The sequence below is a fragment of the Panicum virgatum genome, chromosome 9N (genome assembly GCF_016808335.1).
Source record: "Panicum virgatum strain AP13 chromosome 9N, P.virgatum_v5, whole genome shotgun sequence".
Taxonomy (NCBI): domain Eukaryota; kingdom Viridiplantae; phylum Streptophyta; class Magnoliopsida; order Poales; family Poaceae; genus Panicum; species Panicum virgatum.
The window spans coordinates 79647753-79668186 of NC_053153.1; the positions used below are offsets into that span (position 1 = coordinate 79647753).

The following is a 20434-nucleotide window of genomic DNA, read 5'->3' on the forward strand; positions in this document are numbered from 1 at the left end:
AAAATGCAAGTACATTTTTTTGTGTTCACTAACCCTTTTGTACTTTTAATTTAGAACCATTTGAAATTAAACAAGACTGACATCTTTTGCAAAGAACTCGCTGGAAACATAGAGGGCACCAGGCTGGGTGGTGTTTTATTGTTTTTCTATTCATAATTTTCATCTATTATATTTTATTCTAGGATGATGACATGATAAATTTTATTTTTGCTAGATTTTTGTGCTTATCCAAGATAATAAACATTGGTCCTGCTGGCGATAGACCTTGAGCAAAAATATGGTCTGGTACTAAACTCCAAGCCACAAGTTAGTGTATATTATTACGCATCAGATGTCTTTGAAGCAGTGTGCAATTATTTGCTGAAGATGGGTGTAGACACATCTATCTGGCCAATATCAATTATGTGTGGTCTAGCTGACCAAGCGAACGAGTAAATCTTCTACTTCTCCATTATCTGGCTATTATAATACACATAATAACGCTGACGGCGACACTTGATAATAAAAACTAACACATAAGTATTGTATATATCCTTTTATTGCAATGCCAATATGCTCACAGATTCTTTGGCCAAGCTCTAATGTTGATTGTGAGATGCACATATTTCTGAGAGCAGTCCAGCTTCAGCCCTAGCTGACATATTTGTTTACAACAGTCCTAATTGAAAAGGGTCTACAGTATCTACAGTTCATCATAGAATTTGTTACTCATGATAGTGCTGTCTCTCTTACCATACAATTATGTCTACATGGCTCTATTTCTCACCATCAAAATTATATACAACTCAAAAGCTAGCATCCATTTTATACAATTTCAATCATAGATACTCGCCTACTTATGTTATACAGACTGTATTTTCTGCTCCCAGAACTTTACGGTTACAGTACCAACAGCCCCAACCACCAGAACATGCCTGTAAAACAGCATCTTTGGTTCAAATCTACTCTGGTGCAGGTAGAAGTAGAATGTTCTTCTCATGCAGCCCACCGAGCTTCGTTAGAGTCTGGAATGACAATGTCAGTCCTCATCATCGACCTGTTTACTTGCTGGCCCCGTTGGTTGCTGAATGTGTCAAGCTCAGCAAGCAGAGATACACAGTCTTCTGACCGGTGTGGCTTGGGCTCATCAAATCATAAATGCCAATACTATACACACATTTTCTGAGACTTACCAACTGCTTGTCATTGACCGTTAATCTAATTTAGCAAGCAATGCGAGATGATTTGTGCTCACCAATCTACATGGAATTTAATTGTTGAACTATTATTGCGGCTTTCATTGCGGGGTCCATGTGCTGATGTACATTGAAGGTTTTGAAAGAAAGGAAATATATGGTTATGATAAGGTTAGTGCTTGCTTGATGTATTTTTTATTTTATTTTTATTGTTTACAAATCCCAGAAATTCTTATTGTTTGCCTTAGTACAGGAAATGGTTTTGCTGTACCGGAAGAAAACTGCAGTTGTGCTCATCTACAATGAAGCAAATAGGGCGCGCCCAACCTCCGGATCCATGCAAAATGCAGGCACAAGATGTAGTTAGGAGGACGTCCTGAATACACCTGGGTCAAGAAACACAGAGGATGTGAATTCACCACTTGATTTTAGTCTGCTACCAGAGGATTCACCTATTTTAGTCAGGTACCATAAGATGAACGGCAGTTCTGAATTCACATGACGCAGTTACTAGTGTGCATGAGAGGCATGCTGAAGAAGAAAGTATACATGAAAAATCGGTTGCAAAAAGGACGAGAAAAATGATAAATACGCCAGTGACTAAATACACACAGTTGCCTGGAGAGAGAAGCTTCAAGCTATATGATCTCATTTGCTCAGACGAGAGCAAATACAAGCTGTAAGTATTAGCTTCTAATACTACCTTCTAATACTCCTCGTCGTATTTGTTTTGTGCAATTATTATCTTATAATACAAGCAGCAACAATTATTTGTTTTGTGCATCTAATACTCCTTCTCGTAAAGCCCGAGGAAAAGAGATTTGATAGGGTGACTGTTAGACAATTCTACACTTGAAAAAGACAGCATAATCATGCACATAAAGCCAGGGGCCGACCTGAGGATCACGCCATGAGTTGTTCATAAAGTTTTGGGTCTCCCAGTCAACGCTAGAGTAATTCCTGCAGCGTTCAGCATGAAGGAAAGAAATAAAGAATACAATGAGCTGCGCAATATACTCAGACCGGCTGAAAATGACAAAAAAGAAGAAGCAGGATGACATTCAAAAAGACAATGATAGCAGCAATGACACTAACCAATTGGCTGCCAAGGAAGCACAAGTTGGTGGGAATACTGGGAAGGGAGGGAAGGCTGGCAAAGATGATGAAAAAATGAGAGAAATTGTCATTTTGCAATTTGTTGAAAACCTTAAAAATGGAAGAAGACCGCGAGCTTAAACTCATATGCTTCTTTATGGTAGTAATAAGCTCGTATATACTGCCATGCACTAGCAGCACCTCAATGAGAAGGCAGCCATGTACACGAGGAACATGGACATGATTGGACAGATTGACTGGTCCAGATTAGCTTATGAGAATTTGAGGGACTCTGTGACGAATTGACATGAACAGAAGAGAAAAGAAACAACAAACCCGAAAAAAGGCAAGAAAATAACCAGGACCATCCATGGGTGTTGTATGGTCCCATTGGTATGACTCAACCTTGTCCGAATTGTTCTTTTTTTCCTTATTACAAGTATGTGAACAGATAAATTATGTCATCAGTTATAGGTTTATCCCATGAAAACAATTGAGATACATCTGAACACATAAAGAAGGTCATGTTTTCAAGTGCTACTCATGGTAGTCAAGTGGCACTATGCATCCTTTTAAATTACTAACAAAAAAAAGGAACAAGGAAACCAATGTGCATCGATCCAAACATCGACCATCGAGCCCAGGCTTCATCTTTGGGAATGAAGTAAGAGTGTTTGACCAGTTCGTAATCATGGTGCCACATTGAATAGACAGCAAAACTAAACAAAAACAAAGTACAAACATATAAAACGTCTGGTATGGCGATCCTAATTCATCCTTGAGCGTGGTACATAGATATGTCGGTTGATCATGTGTGGAGAAACCTTATTTCCGCAAGAGAAAAGAGCCTGTGTCATGGATGGATAAGGCCTACTACTCTACTAGAGTTGGCCGAACCTAATCAAAAGAGAAAGAAAAGAGACCAGTAGAAGATCCAGGTGACTATGGCTCGAGGTTTGGGCGGCTCAAGGTTTGGGCATACATAGGAAGTTCCTGAAGTCAGGTGACATGCCAACACCTTCTACTCAGCGAGCCATTCATCTTGCCAGGGTTAGATTTGACCAACTATGTACAATCCAGGGTTAGAATAACGAAATAATCACATATTCACACAAAAAAAGATTCCGAACATGGATTCGAATCGACATAAAAAAAATACATTGGAACATGAATTAGACAGAAAAACTAGATTTTAGATGGGTTCGATCAAGCCGAAACACAAACACATGAATTAAAGCTAGCGAAAAATCCAGGGTCGCCTTACCAAGAAGAAGTCAAATCGGCCAAGATGGACTCCTGCACTTGACGCCAATCAATCCAATCAACAAGGTGCGCTGAAGGTGGTGTAGTCTGGTAGAGGCGGTAGAGGAGGCGATGGGTTCCTTCCTGCTCCGTGGTGTCCAGAATCAGGTGGCAAGGGCAGCTACAAACCTAGAAGGCGACGATGGCACGGAGAACTAACTCGAGTCCGAGTGCTGCCGCCGCTGCAGGGGCGAGGGCGAGGGCAAGGGCGAGGCGAGGAGCGGCGCGGGGGCGAGGGCGACGGGGAAGATGGATGGCGGAGGGGAGAGGTCCGTGCCACCTCGAGTCCGAGTGCCGCCGCCGCTGCAGTGGCGAGGAAGCGGCACGTGGGCGAGGGAGAGGGGGAGGGGGAGGGGGAGGCGCTGGTGGGGGGGGGGGGGGGGGAGGTGGATCAGGGAGGAGAGCGGGAACGGCGCGTCGGGGAAGGGGACGGGGACGGCGAGGAGCGGGCGGGCCGTGGAACCGTCGAGAAATTTGGATTTTTGACACTGTTCGTTGGGCTTCGCAACTTCAATATTTTCAATGTTGCGCAAAACTGACACTCTCCTTATAGACACCTTGATTTCCTTGATATTTTCATTGTTTTAATGTTTTTTACTTCCTTTTCCCATTAAAAGCCTAATGAAGTGACTAATTTGCCCCTAGGATATATTGCCTTACTTGATTAGCTTGATTAGGCAAAACAATACTCCCTCCTTCCACGTTTATAAGGCATACTAGAACATGGCACAGTCTTCCAAATAACACTTTGACCATTCATTTCTCAAATGTTATATCATTTATGGTTATAAACTTATAATCATGGTAAAGCATATTTGATGATGAATCTAACCTATATAAAGTTAACATTATAAAAATAAAAAATTAATAGTCCAAATTATTGGTCAAAGATAGAAAAGTTTGAATCTTGATATGCGTGTACGCATTATAAACGGGGAAAGAGGGAGTAGCAGATTACACGCCTTCGATTGCCAAGCCATCGTCACAGCATCTCATCATCTGCGTCGGCGATCCCGTTCGGCAGCCTGCCGACAGCACGTCGATCCCTCCGGCAGCCTGCCGACAGCACGTCGATCCTGTCCGGCAGGCGCCGTCTGCAACGCTGCCGTCCACTACTGCCGCCCCCGCCCCGGGCAACGACGTACACCTCTGTTCCAAAATAAATGCATTTCTTCGACTACCAGACATTGTCTTTGACCATTCGTCTTACTCAAAAATTTTACATAAATATTATTTATCTTTTATGATTTATTATATCACTAAAGATATTTTAATAATAAATCATTTAATTTATAATTTATGTAAAAAATTTGAATAAGACGAATGGTCAAATACGATGTTTGATGGTCAAAAAAATACATTTATTTTGGGACAGAGGGTGCAGCCGTCATCAGAGGCCTCCTCGGTACGTAGTACTTGATTAGCTTCACACATATGCTTGCATCTGTTTGCTACGTCTACGAACTTCTTCTCAGTACTAGTCTGGCATTTCAAGCTGTTTCTATGGTATATGTAGAATACTGTTGTAATTTATCGTTGAACCAGAATTCATACTCACGAGTAGTTCTGAATGTTTTTTATTTTGTGTGATAGTGAAGGTCCATTTATTTGTTTTTATTATCTTGCTTGCACATTGAGCTGCTGGCTAATTATTATTCATGTTTACATACAGCATGATCTAGGCTGGCAACATGGAACCCGATTCAGAGGTGGCATTTGGGAGCAATATTGAATCGTCAATACTGAATCAACCACCAATCAACCACCATCTCATATGCCAGAAGTCGATTGGGATAATTTGCATATTGTAGAGACACATGACGAGGAAGGACGAATTGAACTAATGAATGAGGATCAGGAATATGTGATTTTGGGCTTGAGGGATGAGGATGAGAGAGCAAAGATGGTTGAAACAAATGGTTGTACAATGGTTGAGCATGGTGATGATACTGAAGCTTATGCCATCAATGTTAGTGATGTCATACCAAATGAAATTGAGATCACCTATGATAAGGATCACCCAAAAATGGACCTTGGCACTATGTACCCATCAATGGATGAATTCCGGTTGGCTGTGAGACAATTTGCTATCAATGAGGAATTTGAGCTAGGCACTGAGAAGTCATGCAAGGATAGGTTTCGAGGGTTCTGCAAATCTAGTGAAGGCTGCCCTTGGAGAATTAATGGCAAATTGCAAGCTGATAAGAAAACAATAAAGGTGACAGTTTTAGTTGATCGGCATGATTGTATTTCAAGCAGCAGGGTGAAGACCATAACACCATCTCAGAAGTGGGTAGCTGGCAAGGCTGTGAGCATTATAAGGGTTTCACCCAATATTGGTGCTAAAGAATTACAGAAAAAGTTGCAGGACAAATACTCTGTGACAATTTCATACGACACGGTCTAGAGGGGGGGAGAGAGAAAGCTCTCTCAGAGGTTTATGGTAAATGGGAAGAGAGTTTTGAGATGCTAAATAGATGGAAGGCCGAGGTATTGAAAAGGTCACCTAGAAGTATTGTGGAGATAGACGTACTAGAGATAGATGGTAATGTGTATTTCCATCGATTTTTTGTGCACTGAAAACATGCATTGATGGGTTTTTAGAAGGATGTAGGCCCTATCTTGGTATAGATTCTACTGCGCTAAAGAAAATGTGACTATATCACTAATAATGTAGCAGAGGTGTTCAATAATTGGATCCGAGACATAAAGGACTTACCTGTTGCTGAATTAGCTGACAAGGTTAGGGAGATTATCTTGGGTTTGTGGAGGAAGAGAAGGATTGGAGAAAGACTATCAGTTGGAAGGATATTACCAGGTATTATGGTTCCACTAAAGGCAAGTACCAGAGGCTTGGGGCACAAAGTTGTGGAATCTGCAAACTGGAGTGCAGAGGTTTGGGACAATAGCAAAAATTGTGAAAGGCATATTGTGAAGCTTAATCAAAAGACATGTACTTGTCTTGAATGGCAGCATACTGGTAAGTCATGCCAGCATGTCTTGGCGTTTGTAACATCACAAAAGAGAGTAGACCTCGAGCAATTCGTGCATGAGTACTATTCTGTGGATAAATTCAAGGCTGCTTATGCGAGAGAGATTGAGCCAATGACAAACAAGTCACAATGGCCACAAGTGCAGCTGCCATTTGTTGTGGGTGCACCACTTGCTAAGAGAAATGTAGGTAGACAAAGGAAACTAAGGATTAAAGGTTGTCTTGAGGGTGGTCACAAGAAGAAAGGTGCCAATGATGTTGCCAATGGGGATGCCAATGATGGCAGCACTGCTCCCAGCAATGCTAAGGGGAAGAAAATGATTAGAGGCCCAATTACTTGCAAGAAGTGTGGTGAAAATGGTCATAGGCAAGCTAGTTACAAGTGTGCACTCAATGGAACAAAAAAAAAGGGCAAGTATCGTTCTTTCATTCAGAGCAAAAATTATCACATAGTGTCAAAAAATAATTTTTTTGATTAATTGCAGGAAAAGAAAGCCTAGGAAGAACAATACTAAAGCTAGACCAGGTGAACCTAACACCCCACAAAGGCCAAATAGAGAAGAAATAATACATGATAGTCCCGGTATGGTCGCTAGAAGGTAAGCAGCAATGACAAATAGTTCTATATTCAGCAATGTACAGATGAGTAACAGAAATATTTATCTAAATGTGCTAACACATATGTGCAGCCATGCTGCTTTCTTGTTGGACGAGGGTACTTCTTCTCAGACCACTACAACTACTTCCGACATGATGGTCACTGCTGTTCCAGCAAAGAAGATGACTGCACCTCCAGCAAAGAAGATGGTTCCCAGGAGAAAGCTACAAATCGGTTGAATGATCTATGTGATGTATCGAAGCTGAAGTATCTGGACTATTAAAAAATAATCAGTTACGTGAGATGTTTGGGCACAAGTAGTTATGCTAGTGTGAACTTAATTTCTGTGAGCTTTGAATCTTTTTCAATAAGGCTGTGAACTCATTTGTTTCATGATTTGTAAACTCATTTGAGTGAGCCTATGGGCTAATGATTTGAACTTGTCATTATTTTCTTTAGCTGTGAACGCATCATTCCATCCAAATGTACAAACATCATTCAGTTTGCACTCGTTTCCGACGTGTGCGGGCACTGCTAGGGTAGGCTCGTGGCCATCAAGTTCTTGATGCGAGGCACTCCATGCACGCGGCCAGCTGCTAGGGTAGGCTCGTGGCCATGAAGTTCTTGATGCGGCGACGGGGTCACGATCGATCGAAGCATGTACGGACTGCGCCTGCCGGATGGATCGACGACGCAGCCGGCGGTCCGCCGGAGGGATGGACGTGCTGATGGCGGGCTGCCGGATGGGAACGCTGGCGCAGACCATGATCGATCGACGTGCTGATGGCGGGCTACCGGACGGGATCGCTGGCGCAGACTATGATGGCGCGTGGAACTGCTGCTGATTCCATCAAGGCAATATATCCTAGGAGCAAATTAGTCACTTTATTAGGCTTTTAATGGGAAAAAGAAGTAAAAAGCATTAAAACAATGAAAATGTCAAGGAAATCAAGGTGTCTACGAGGAGAGTGTCAATTTTGGAAAGTCAACGTTGAAAGTGTCGAAATCGCGAAACCCAACGAACATAGTGTCAAAAATCCAAATTTCTCGGAAACCGTCAGGCGTGGTGGGCGGGTGGGGGTTGCGGAGACCTGAGGCTGAGAGCATCTCCAGCCCAAGTCCCGTTTGGCCTCTACACTAAATTTTGAAAATTTAGGAAGAAAACAAACTTCAGCAAACCTCTTAAATGAGATTTTATTTTAGACGAGCTATCAAATTATCACCTAAGTCCCTAGGAATACGAGCCTCCCATCTCTGCCCCCCACGCGCCTCCGGCGCCGCGCCTCCACCTCGTCGCCTGCACCTCCACGCCCTCGCCGTCGGTGCCCGGCCTAGCCTCGCCCCGCCCCCCACGCACCGCCCCACCGGCCGCCGCGCCTCCATCTCGTCGCCAAGAAGTGCCCAGTTGCGCCTGCAGATGGCCGCCTTCTCCGGCCTCTCCCTCGGCGACTCCATCTGGACCACAGACGCCGGTGTCGACCGCCACAACGCCTCCCAGCCTGACGCCGGCCTCTTCGCGTCTCCGTCGCCTCCCCGCATGGAGCAGCCACAGCCTCCTCCCCGCATGGATCTGTTCAAATGTAATAACCTGAATGTCCCTACTGAATATATCCCAGCACTACTGAATGTCCCTACTCTGTAATTCTGGATGTAATATTCAGTTGTGCTGAGTATTCAAATGGGATCTGTTCAAATGTAATAACCTGAATGTTCACTATTGGTGAAACATTTTTTAATCTCATTTTCAGTGACCCTGCAAGTTCTAAACATTTCATGCTGTGTTTGATCTTAAAATACTGGAGAATGCATTTGTGTTCATGGGGGTACAGACAGCAGGACTGCAGGAGGAGGGACTGAAAAATCAATTTTCTCTGAATGTCAGGTTATCTGAATCAGCAGAACTTAACAAAGATTTGGTCAGCCTGTAAAAGTGTAAATTTAAAGAAACTCATATATTGTGCAAAAATAAGTCAACATTTTAGCTGATCTCTGAATGTCAGTAAAGTTTTCATATTTTCAGTTTAGAATGATACAAGGCACTATGGTCCTTCTAAATTTTCAGTTTATCTCAAATTAAGTTGTTCATAGCTTTTGGTTCTGCAATCTGCAGCAAGTATTACTTCTCCTGCAATCTGTCTCTGCTTGCACATCAAGAAACAGTGCTAGTCCAATACAGCATGTTTCTTTACTCTAGTTCTGAATTTAACTTGCATAGCTTGTAATATGGTGTCCAGAAAGTTACAAGTTGTTGCAGGCCTGCAGCCTCCAGGTGTTCAGAAAGTCTGGGAAATGATTCAGAAAATAACAGTTTCACTAATTAGAGCATTTCATTCTGTATCTAGGGATTTTACAATATAGACTACACAAGAAAAAGGTGTATGGTTACCTTTGATGGTAGTGCCCTCTGAATCACTTTCATCAGACCACAACTGGAACACGAGGGACATGCACCAGCAGCGTGAAACCTAATGCTGAACTCCCACGTTTCATTTGAACTGGATTTTATAATGCAATATATTATGAGAAAAAAGGATTTCTTCAGAGTTGAAGTACCACATCTTACTTTCTGGTAGCCAACAAGACATAAATGGAAACTTAACTGCATAATATTCATTTGCCTAGGCTGGTACAGGGTTACAATCTACCTTCTCATACATTAGAAATATGGATAAGCTGTCGGGAATTTCCCTTCCCCAGACACCAGAATGTGCATTTCTGCCAGGTTATAAGTTTCAGATGTTCATGTGCCTTTTTCAGATCTTTGCTAGCGCATTACTGTGCCATCTTCTTATATACTGTAACTCTGAAAAGGGACTAGTGCACTAAATGTACAGGAGCACTGAAATACCAAACAGGATACAAACAGTGTTGTTGTTCAGAATTCAAAAATTCAGTTTCAGTTCAGGTCTGGAGAATGCTATGCTGTGTCTGTGCTCATTTTGGAGAATGCTGCTTTGATTATCTCACATTCAGTACAGAGTGCTCATACATGAAGCAGGTTGAATATACACCAAACCTGCAGTAACATTACTTTTGCTTAGAATTACATTTGCTGATTTCCAGGATACAAGTGTTACTGTCATTACAAGATGTTCAGAATTTTCAGTGCCCCCAACAAATGAAGACATCTGATTGTAATGTATAATTATGATACATTCCTGCAAGATTTGGCATGCCTAGCCTACAACAGAGCTTCAACTTCAAATAAATTAACTCCATGTCCGGATGCAAATCAGGATGCTAGCTGCTATTCACATGTCCGGATGCAAACAGTAATTTCTGTTGAAACCAGTTGGCACAATGAGAAATCAGTTGGCAGAAATTCACATTGGCCATCTCTGAATATGCTGTCTCTCTGAAGATACAAATCGCTCTGTTCCTCTCTATCCAACAGGTCTGATCTATCAATCTGTCTCTGCCGTTGTGCAAATCCTGAATAATTCAGCTGCCTGCTCATCAAGAAACAGTGCTAATCCAATACAGCACCGCGCCGGAGGCAGGACGCGGTCGCAGCCGCGGAGGGCGGCCTGGCGCGGCGGGCTACGGCGACGGGCGAGCGCGCAGAGGCGGCCTGGCGCGGCGGGCGAGGGCGCTATGGCGCGCGCACGGCCGGCGAGGAGCTCCGGCCTGGGCGGGCTCCGGCCAGGCGCGACCGCAGCGCTGGACGGCGGAGGGCGGGCGTGGAGGTGGAGGGCGACGGCGCCGGGCGGACGCGCGGCGGCGGCCGGCAGTGGCGCGGTCGGGCGCGCGGCTCGGGTCTGACTGGCGGGTCCCACAAGAATAAGGGCCTCGTTTGCAGGCCCGGCTGGAGTTTGAAGCTCATTTCGAACCCTCGTTTCTTGTACGCCGGCTCCTAAAATCGAATCGAATGTTGGGGCTTTATTTTCCAGACCGGAGATGCTCTGAGTGCCGAGAGGAAGGATTTGCACGGACGACCGGGATCTGTCCCGCGCGAGATGAAAACTAACCGGTCAAAGGTCGTTCTTTTTTATCGTGGGTAGAGAGTAGAGAGATTCTGAAGGGGAATTCAGAATGCACGAGCAAAACAGAAGAAATACCTGGGCGAGCAGCAGGATGTGCTACCCCTAAAATGTAGGACGACGCAGCAGGGCGTTCGGGTTCTACAGGTTGCCAAATTTCTTCTGAAACTACTACGAAGCGCGACTTCATTCGAGGTCGAACAGATTGGCAGAAGTATCATTAGCATGTTAGTTCTACTGTCGCAATCACATCCAGCAGATCATCGACACTAAGCAACACACAGCACGACAGTAAACGCAGTCTAATCACCACATGGCTACAGTGCCATTCGACTAGAACAACTGAACATAGTTCTATATATATAGCGGCCGGCTGACTAGCCCTGCATCTTCACTTATGGATACAGAAATTCAACAGAAATCTGGGATCTGCTTGCTCATTGTCGAAGTTAAACAAGTACACACAAGCTGCACCTGCACCAGCCGAGGCTCACTAGTCTTATTACCAAGCTATTACTGAAACGAGCACAAACTAGAACAGTATTATGCTAGCTTCATTCAGGGACATTCAGAGAGGCTGTTTTCAAATCATATTGCTGCCGAAGCCAGGGAGGGATGCGCGGGAGCAAACCCCGCGTAGCCAAGCGCGCCGCTGCCGCCATCTTCAGGCCCGTCGGCGTCCTCGGTGTCCCACAGGAACGCAGCCTGCGCGGCGAGGACGTGGCTGCATCATCCGTGGAAAGAAAGAACCGGTGATCAGAGCTCATGCCGGTGATGTGGAATGGAACACATGGAAGCGAGGGGTTAAAGGTGCACAGGCATTAGCATTACCTGTTCTCCGGGGAAGCCTTGGCTGCCCGCTCGAAGTAGCTGGAGGCGCGCTCCTCGTCGCGGTGCACGTCCCAGACCAGCTTGGCGTACTCCGACAGGAGCTCGCCGTCGTCCGGGTCGGCGAGGATCGCGCGGGAGTAGTACTCCTCCGCCCTCCGGTAATCCCCCTTCACCTGAAAATGGGAGGTGGTGTCAGAAAGAACAAATGAGATTGTTGCTCTGTTCCTCTGCAAGATCTGAATGCCCAAATTGGCATGCTGCTTACTACCTGGTAGAGGAACTGCGCGTAGTTCCTCAACAAGAGGCCATTGCAGGGGTCCTCCTCGATCATCTTCTTGTAATGCATCTCGATGCCGGACCGGTCCCCTCCGTTGCCAGACGTGCCCAGGTTGCCGCCACCGCCGAACCCGCCTCCGCCGCCGTCGGCGCTCAGGAGGCCCGAGCCGAGGCGGTCGATCCCGAGGCCCCTGGCCAGGAACAGCGGGTGCTCCTGCGAGTACGTGCTGCCGCCGGCAAAGCTGAAGTGCCCGAAGCTCATCTCGCGGTCCGCCTCGAAACCGTCGTCGCCGTCCTCCTCCTCGTCGTCCGTGGACGCCCGCCGGTCCGTGAACGACTGGATCGTCTCGAGCGGCACCGGCCGCGCCCGCGGCGCGCACTTGCCGGACGGCGGGAGGAGGTGGTGGTGATCGTCGGCGCGGCCGGCCAGGGAGGCCAGGTTGCCCTCCGAGCTGGTGCGGCGCATGCCGGCGCCCAGCCCGCGCGAGCGCTCGTGGTCGGATCCGGGGCCCGCGAGGTGGCAGGAGATGGCCGGCGGGTGGTAGGCCGCCGCCGGAGACTCGGCGAAGTGGACGGCCGGGGAGGTGACTGCCGGCGACTGGGAGCCCGGCGGGAGGAGCGCGCCGAGGACCGGCGTGGAGGCGCTCCTCACGAGCATGGTTGCTACCGGCAATCACAGTCCAAACCCCTCCTCCTCAGCCCAACCTCTGCTTGCAGAAGGCAAGGTGGTGAGGGGATCACGCTAGATGCTGCTGCTGTTGCAGCGTCGCTGGAAGCATGTGCGGCTGCTTTTAAGGGCCCCGCGGCTGCATGCGTGGGGCCACGGGTGGGTGGGCTCGCCTACGGTGGAGGGCGGGCGAGGCGGCCGTGTGGGGCGCGCGTTGGGATTGGACGGGCTCGGCGACGGCGACGGCGACGGCGCCGGCGGCCCTCACGTCACGTTCTCGTGCGGCATGGCGGTGACGCGCCGTAGCCGAACCCTTTCCAGCTCGGTCTCGTGTGTTTTTTTCCTCTGACCTTTTCTCTTTTGGAAGCGGCTGCCGTGCGCGTCCGGCGGCCGTGATGGGATACAATCACTGTTGGGCTGGGGAGTCACGTGATTTACGCCGGCTTGTGGGGTCGCGCTTCCTCCGCCGCGGCTGGTGCCTTCCGTTCGTGAGTATAGCTGTGGCCTGGCGGAGGAAGCTGGCCAGCTGGGCCTTGGGAGCCCCAACCGCGTCTGTCGTGGCCCAACACGTGTTCAAGGAGGACACGCGTGTGCTAGCTTCTGTACGCTGCTGATTTTTTTTTTCTAGAGCCATCGTTTTGATATTTTGCAGCACCCTAGAGCGTGCGATGTCGCTCTGAAAGAGCGTGCTCTGTACAAAAGTGAGAAATAAAATGGGGAACAGAACAGGACTTAAGCCACAGCTAGTTCGATCAGTAGTCTATATCTATCTTGTATATATACTATAAAAATTAAAAGAATTCAAACTATTTTTCATCAAAATTAGACTTATCAAAATGCTAAAAAAATTTAGACAGGAGGTGTGGAGGCTCATGGATTTAATGTTTCTAAAATATTTTTACCGAAATGCTAAAACTTTTTATACTGGTATTTTTTTTATACCCACTTTTATACATGTGTATTACCTTTTTTTGCACCATAATTTGTATCATTGTTTGTTTTGAAAGGATGATAATTGACATTATTGTTTTAACGAAGCAACACATGTATTATTTTTGAATGACATCGTTGATTGGTGGAAGTAAATTAAGCACGTTCCTACATCTTCACTTGTACAAAAAAACAGATCACATATTTCTGCAAAAAGAAAAACATATCACAGATGGGCTAACATACCATTTTCTTCAGATGGACCTGAACCGTCGTGAATACAACCAATTAAGCCCAAACATTTCTACAACCACAACAAAAAGCCTGAGGTGCCCAATCCGGTCCAGCCCAAATAAACTTGGGGCCGCGCCGAGGATTTGGGCCGGCTGCCGGCTCAAATCCACCAAATAGAGCGCACTTTCTTCGGCGCTTTGCCGCCACTCCGGAACGGCCGATCCCCCGAAACCGCCGGCTAGTCGCCCCCGACCCCAGCATATCGCCGCCGCCGCCGAACGCAGCGCCACCCATGCTCGCCGTGGCCGCGTCTCTCAGAGCTGCTGCCTCCGCGGTGGTCGAAGCGGGCGGCGACCCAGCCGTCCTCCACGCGGTCCTCGTCAAGACAGCCTCTTCCTCCCGCGCCGCATACAGCTTCCTCCTCTCCCGCTACCCGCCGTCGCTCTCGCTGCCCCTCCTCTCCCGCCTCCCGTTCCGACCCACCACCGGATCTATCACCACCTTCCCTCGCCTCCGCCACCTCTTCCTCCCCGTCCTCCGCGCTCTCGCTCCTACGCGGCGTCCTCGGCGTGTCTCCGGCCTTCCTCGCCGACGCCCTGCTCTCCTCCCTCCTCCGCTCCATGCCGCCGTCCCTCGCGCCACACTTGCACGCCCTCGCCTTCAAGCTCGCTCTCTCGTCGTCCCCCTACTCCGCCTCTTTCCTTATTACTCTGTATGCCCGATCCTGGTCCCCCACGGCCGCGCGCCACCTGTTCGATGAAATCCCCGTTCCAAGTCAGGACCCCGTCTGCTACTCTTCCACAATTGTTGGGCTCGCGCAGAATGGGAAATACGAAGAATCTCTCTCTGTGTTTGCTGGTATGCGCTCAAATGCGGTTGATTCAACTATGTATGCGCTGTCCGGTGCTCTCCGGGCGGCTGCCGGGCTTGCTGCGCTCGAGCAGACTTGTGGGATTCATGCACATGCGGTGGTTGCCGGGCTTGATGGAAACGTGGCCGTTGGCACCGCTCTGGTGGATGCTTATGGTAAGGCCGGAGTTGTGGACGACGCAGTGAAGGTGTTTGAGGGGCTGGGTGGTGACCGGAACTTGATCACGTGGAATGCGGTGCTGTCTGCGTACGCTCAGCAGGGAGATGTGCAAGCAGCTGTTGGACTGTTTGACCAGATGATAGAGCTGGGATTTTCCCCTGACGGGCTAACATTCCTTGCTGTTCTGACAGCTTGTAGTAATGCCGGAGCAGCCTCTGAGGCTGAATTTTGGTTGGAAGCAATGCAGTCGAAGCACAATATGAAGCCTGGCCTTGAGCATTATACTTGTGTGGTGGGTGCAATGACACGGGTTGGACGTCTAGAGGATGCAGAGAGTGTTGCTTGTACAATGCCATGCAAGCCAGATGCAGCGGTGTGGCGGACACTTCTAATGGGCTGTGTGGTTCACCGCAAGGTTGACATGGCAGAATCCATGGGACAACGGCTTTTGGCCATTAATCCCAAGGATGACTCAACTTATGTCATGCTTGCCAATGTCTACTCTGCAGCAGGGAAAAAGGATGAGGAGGCTGCGTCGTGGACTGCAATGAGGGACTGTGGGGTCAGGAAGGAAGGTGGTCGGAGTTGGATTGAGGTTAGAGGGCAGGTACATGTGTTTGTCGCGAATGAAAGAAGGCACCGACAACTTCTAGAGATATATGACAAGCTGAATGAATTGATTCAAGAGGTAGAGAAGTTAGGTTACAAGGAGGTGGACGAGGGGTTATGGAATCATAGCGAAAGGTTGGCCCTCGCATATGGTTTGATCAGTGGTGCTGTACCATCTGGAAAAGTGTTGAGAATAGTTAAGAACTTGAGAATATGTGCTCATTGTCATGAATTTTTCAAGTATGCAAGCATGGTTGTCAACAGAGTAATTGTAGTAAGGGATGTCAATAGGTACCACACGATTAAAAAAGGTGCTTGCAGCTGCAGAGACTACTGGTGAGGTACTTAATCCTGAGGATAAACTATGGTCCCAGAACTATTTGTGTGATTTTTGAGATAGAACATGTGACTCCAGAAGAACTTACTCCGGAGTTTATTGGAAGCTTGCTTGTGCTGGTTACCATAGTCCGTAGGGCGAGTCCCTTCATTACATGATTGAAATTTTGAAGAGAGCTGTGGTTTTATGGTGTTGCTTAGACACCATACCATCTTGTGACTCATGAAGCATAAATCTGGATGCCAGCGATGCTCTTTATATGCAATCACTTTGGGAACCATTTATGCCTGCTAATTAGCAGTTTGGGGTCTCTCAGATGTCCCAATTCAGTCGTGTCTAATAGTTGCCACTTGTTTTATCTTTCTTGGGGCTGGTATTTTCTTCTCCTTCCGGCAATATAAACTGCTGAGGGGAAGTAGCAGTTCTCAGTTTCTCTGTAGCATCCCATTTGAAGACTGTTGAAAGCAATTAACTTCACAGCAGAAGACTTGTCGATTTGAGGGAACAAGTGTAGTGCGAAAAATGCACTATCGGAACATGTGGTATTTTGATCAATGTCTCTCCATTCATCTTTGCTTGTCTAGATTTTATACTCTACTGAATTTTCTCAATATTAATCATGTCATGGCATTGTTTTATGCTTATATAGAGCAATATCAAGGCAAGCTACATAGGTGTATGCTTATCACCAGCTAATTATGTTAAACATTCTTTATAGATTCCACCTTCAGCCTAACCATGATTATCTGATATATGTCAATTTCCTTCTTTTCAATAATCACCTTAATTTGATCATAGTTGTTAAATGTGTCTCATGCAATATATTCTACTCAAACTTGCTGGTATTAATTATCTATTATATTTGTTGACAAGAGTGAAGGACTAATTCTCAGTGTACTTGTTGTTTCAAATCCAGTTGGTGCCCCTGCATAAGTCCTCTTGAACTTACAGAGGTGTATTGCCGTGCTAATTTTATGGGGACCTGGAGTATAAGTGTCCATTTACAGCATTGTTGGTTCTATGCATTTAGAAACACATTGATTGCGCATACATTTTATTATGAGACAGCATGCCAGACTCTGATGTTCTATTTGACTGAAAAATTGCATTAATCAGAAGTTTTAGAGTTTTGGTCTTGCAAAGTAGTGTTGCAGCTATCCAGTTGGGTGTTATCATTGTGGCACGAGGTGCTGCTAGTTTTAGAGAAAATGTTTTTTTAGTGAGTATTGATACCCATGTTCCACTATGGCTGAATAAGTTGCATGTGCATGCTAAATTACTATGTCTGCTGGAGTCTGAAAGCTTCGGCTCTTTACCGTGCAATTGTTTTGCCGCTGTTGAATTCTGACACCGAGAACAGGAAGAGATTGTGGTGCAATAGTTGAAAATTTTAATGATTCGCACATATGATCCTTGTCTCGTTGCAAACGTGCTGTCATCAGTGAAGATTCTTGTCTGCAATAAAGAATCCAAGAGAATTTGTGCTAACGGTTCCTTTTCTGTGCATGTGTGAGTGAGCAGGACAAGTGGACTATTATTCAAGACAGAAAATTGTTTCCAGATGGGAAAAAAAACTGCGATCCGATCTCAAGAACTGCAGTGGAAGCTTTATATGTTATGGTCCCCCCCCCCCCCCCCCGAAGTAGTGAAGTTACTATTCATCCAAGCTGCAAAGGGATTAAGGCAAACAAGGGGATTTTTGGGACTAAAGTGAAGCAGGACTGAAACAAGGAACCTTCGGAGACCAAGAAAGAGGGCTCCAGGTAGGTGTGATCACATTCACATCAAAGTTCGTCTTAGAAAAGACCACGTTCTTTTCCTTTTAACTAGATGGTCAGGGTTGTTTCAAAGCGCAATGAGGGTGGGCACCAGTTACATTGGATCCCAAACACTTGCACCAGAAGTTGAACTGGACAAGTAGAAGAGTCCAACCGTCCAGGTAGCATGCCAATGGCCTCGTTTGGTTCGCGCTAGTATTTTAACGTGATATGAATAGTGACATTTTGACCGCTAATTACGGTGTCAAACAAAGGCAGTTTACAAAACCAACTCCAGAACCCCCGCGCTAGTGACCTTGAAGAATCTAATAAGGCCTTTGACTGCAGGATTAGATGATGGTAATAGACTTCATTTAGTATTTCATGCATGCGAGATTCTCTTTTCAAGAAACGTGCGCGCTATTTTTGTAGAATGCCAAACAAGGCCAATGTCATAATAATTTAGAAACCAGCATGCAGGAGCAGCCGAGCAAGCCAGATTTTTGGGCAACGTGTGTGTTTTCCGCCCTCCAAACAATATAATTTAATAGTTGCATACAGCTGTTATACCATACTGTACTGTCGTACCCTGTAGCTGTAGGACACCAAGTTTGATGAGCTCTTCTTTACCTTCTCCAACATTCTTTAGTTGGAAGCATTGTACTTTGAATGTTGACTGCATCCCCTCTTTCAGACGAGAACGCTCGTTGGCTCGTTGCAAGCTGGGGGATGAGCTCTTCTTCAGGCAACCTGGCTCGGACTCAAGCATTGCATTCGCAAACCAGCGAGTGGCTTCTTCGGTGGTCAACAGGAGCGCAGGACGAATCTTTGATCAGATCAAACTCCGTTGCAACTGCCCTGCAAAAAGCGGTTGCACACGTCTGCCAAGGTTGCCGTGAACCTCTGAAATCCGCATTGAAAGGGACCAATGCACTGTGGAACGGAGAAAGGGGTCTTGTCCCAGCGGCTCCCCCTCGTTCCTCTGGAGGAAAAGTAGAAAACTGCCGAGAGGCCAGAGCAAAGAGCATGGTGCGCTGATGGAGATGGACCTTTTCACCCGGGTCGGCATAAATGTGCAACGAAGCAGCCAGCAGGTCTTCCCCTCGCTTTTCACCTACTCTTCGCAGTTTCAGTGATGGAGTAGCAGGCGAGCAGCGAATCCTGAAGCCCCCTACCCCAAGGCGACCTTGTGGTGTGGTGTGGTGTGGCCGTGTGGGTCATGGTCACCCGGTCATGCCTGAATCCGAGCTGCCGAGCAAATCATTTACCAGCGCACCCTGCACTGCTGCAGCGCGGCTCCACCTCCACTCCACCGTTGCCAACCTGTGGTCTATGGACTGTGAGTCTGTGACCCGCCAGACTCTCGCCGACCATGTCCAGGTAAACGTAACCCTGTTCGAACTTGATGCTGCGGTTGACCCAAAAAAAAGCTCAGTCCTAGTATGCTTCTATTGCCGCCCATGTAGTAGGCAGCTTTGCAGCTGTCATTTTCATGATACTTACTCACAAACATCTTAATTCCCTCTTGCTGCAGTGCTCGGAGACACAACCTCATTAGTGGAGATCATTAGCAGCTGTTGCTCCGATTATAATGCTGGACCATGGCCCATGCATGGGCGCATGTGTCCCCGACAGAGTGCACATAGCCACATACGATTCGCACACTTTTACCGGGGACCCTGGAATATCGTGGGAGCGATTTGTCCCACTAGGGTGGCACACCCTTGCGCTCATCCAGGCCGAATGCATGGTCGCGAAAGGTACAATGATAGTGGCGAGTGGTGGAAAGACCTATAAATGTGCATCGCAAGTTACCACCACCGCCGTGAAAGTTCCATGGCCAAAAGCTAGGGGGTGGTGGTGCCCCTAGACGAACCGAGGCAGCTGACCATCTGGTCCGGCCCCCTGGCTTGGTTGCTTAGCACACTTACCTTGCTTTAGTGTCATGGTATTAGTACTACTAGCACTGGAGTGACAGGAAAAGTGAGGGAAAGCGACTGGGATTAGCCAAGGAGGAAACGTACGGGCTGTTACATTAGGAGGTGAATCTGTATTGGGGTACACTGGTCGAAAGTGAAAGAAAGGGCCTTGCACTGGTGAGAGTGAGAAGCAATCATCCAAAGGGGAGGAAAGGCGATCAAAGTGAGGGGAAGTTTCGTGCTTTGATACCTCTCCCCCAGCCTCCCCTGTTGTTTTTGTTTTTGTTTTTTCTTTCACTTTGCTCAAAGGATGCATGCAAGGAGTAAAAGGAGCACAGTGATCTGCTGTGGGGGGGGGGGGGGGGGACTGCTTTTTGTGGCGCACAAAAGCATCGGGTCGGGGGGGGGGGGGGGGGGTGGTCCTTATGGCCATGACCGTCTGAGCAAGCTATTCCGTAGAGTTGAAATGTATCGTGCAGCTTTATTCATTTCAGGTACCACAGCAATGGCACGTCAGGAGCCCATCCTGCCGCGTCCATCAAAGGTGCCAGATGTCTCAAGAGTGTTTTACCAAAATACATGTTAAACTTCTCTCAATGTGCAAGCTAAAAGGCCATGACAATCACTGATCACATCCATTGGCCCGGTTTGGTTTGAGTAGCATAAGCAACTGTAGCAAACTTTGACCATTAATTAAGATTA

The 20434-nt window shown here is 47.0% G+C and overlaps 2 protein-coding genes, 2 long non-coding RNA genes and 1 pseudogene across 7 annotated transcripts; 3 read left to right on the forward strand and 2 right to left on the reverse strand.

Moving 5' to 3' along the window:
- Positions 1–659: 659 nt before the first annotated feature.
- Positions 660–3929, reverse strand: LOC120692397. Of its 4 annotated transcripts, none has more exons than XR_005682603.1 (2): positions 3535–3929; positions 660–1561 (listed from the first exon to the last, which is right to left on the reverse strand). It is a non-coding gene; the product is annotated as an uncharacterized LOC120692397 (long non-coding RNA). The 4 variants fall into 4 exon arrangements; XR_005682606.1 differs by having other exon boundaries at positions 660–2135; XR_005682604.1 differs by having other exon boundaries at positions 660–2325.
- A 2748-nt stretch (positions 3930–6677) lies between these two features.
- LOC120689396 lies at positions 6678–7401 on the forward strand. Its single transcript, XM_039971681.1, has 3 exons — positions 6678–6979; positions 7050–7163; positions 7254–7401. The coding sequence occupies exons 1-3, from the start codon at positions 6678–6680 to the stop codon at positions 7399–7401; spliced, it is 564 nt and encodes a 187-aa protein (XP_039827615.1).
- Positions 7402–11445: 4044 nt separating this feature from the next.
- On the reverse strand, positions 11446–13184 carry LOC120691681. The gene is made up of 3 exons (XM_039974829.1): positions 12242–13184; positions 11974–12146; positions 11446–11866 (listed from the first exon to the last, which is right to left on the reverse strand). Exons 1-3 carry the CDS (start codon positions 12905–12907, stop codon positions 11731–11733), a joined length of 975 nt encoding a protein of 324 aa, XP_039830763.1. The 5' UTR covers positions 12908–13184; the 3' UTR covers positions 11446–11730.
- Positions 13185–14287: 1103 nt separating this feature from the next.
- LOC120692924 lies at positions 14288–16625 on the forward strand (annotated as a pseudogene).
- A 1064-nt stretch (positions 16626–17689) lies between these two features.
- Positions 17690–20069, forward strand: LOC120692925. The gene is made up of 3 exons (XR_005682793.1): positions 17690–17819; positions 18508–19193; positions 19348–20069. It is a non-coding gene; the product is annotated as an uncharacterized LOC120692925 (long non-coding RNA).
- Positions 20070–20434: the final 365 nt, after the last annotated feature.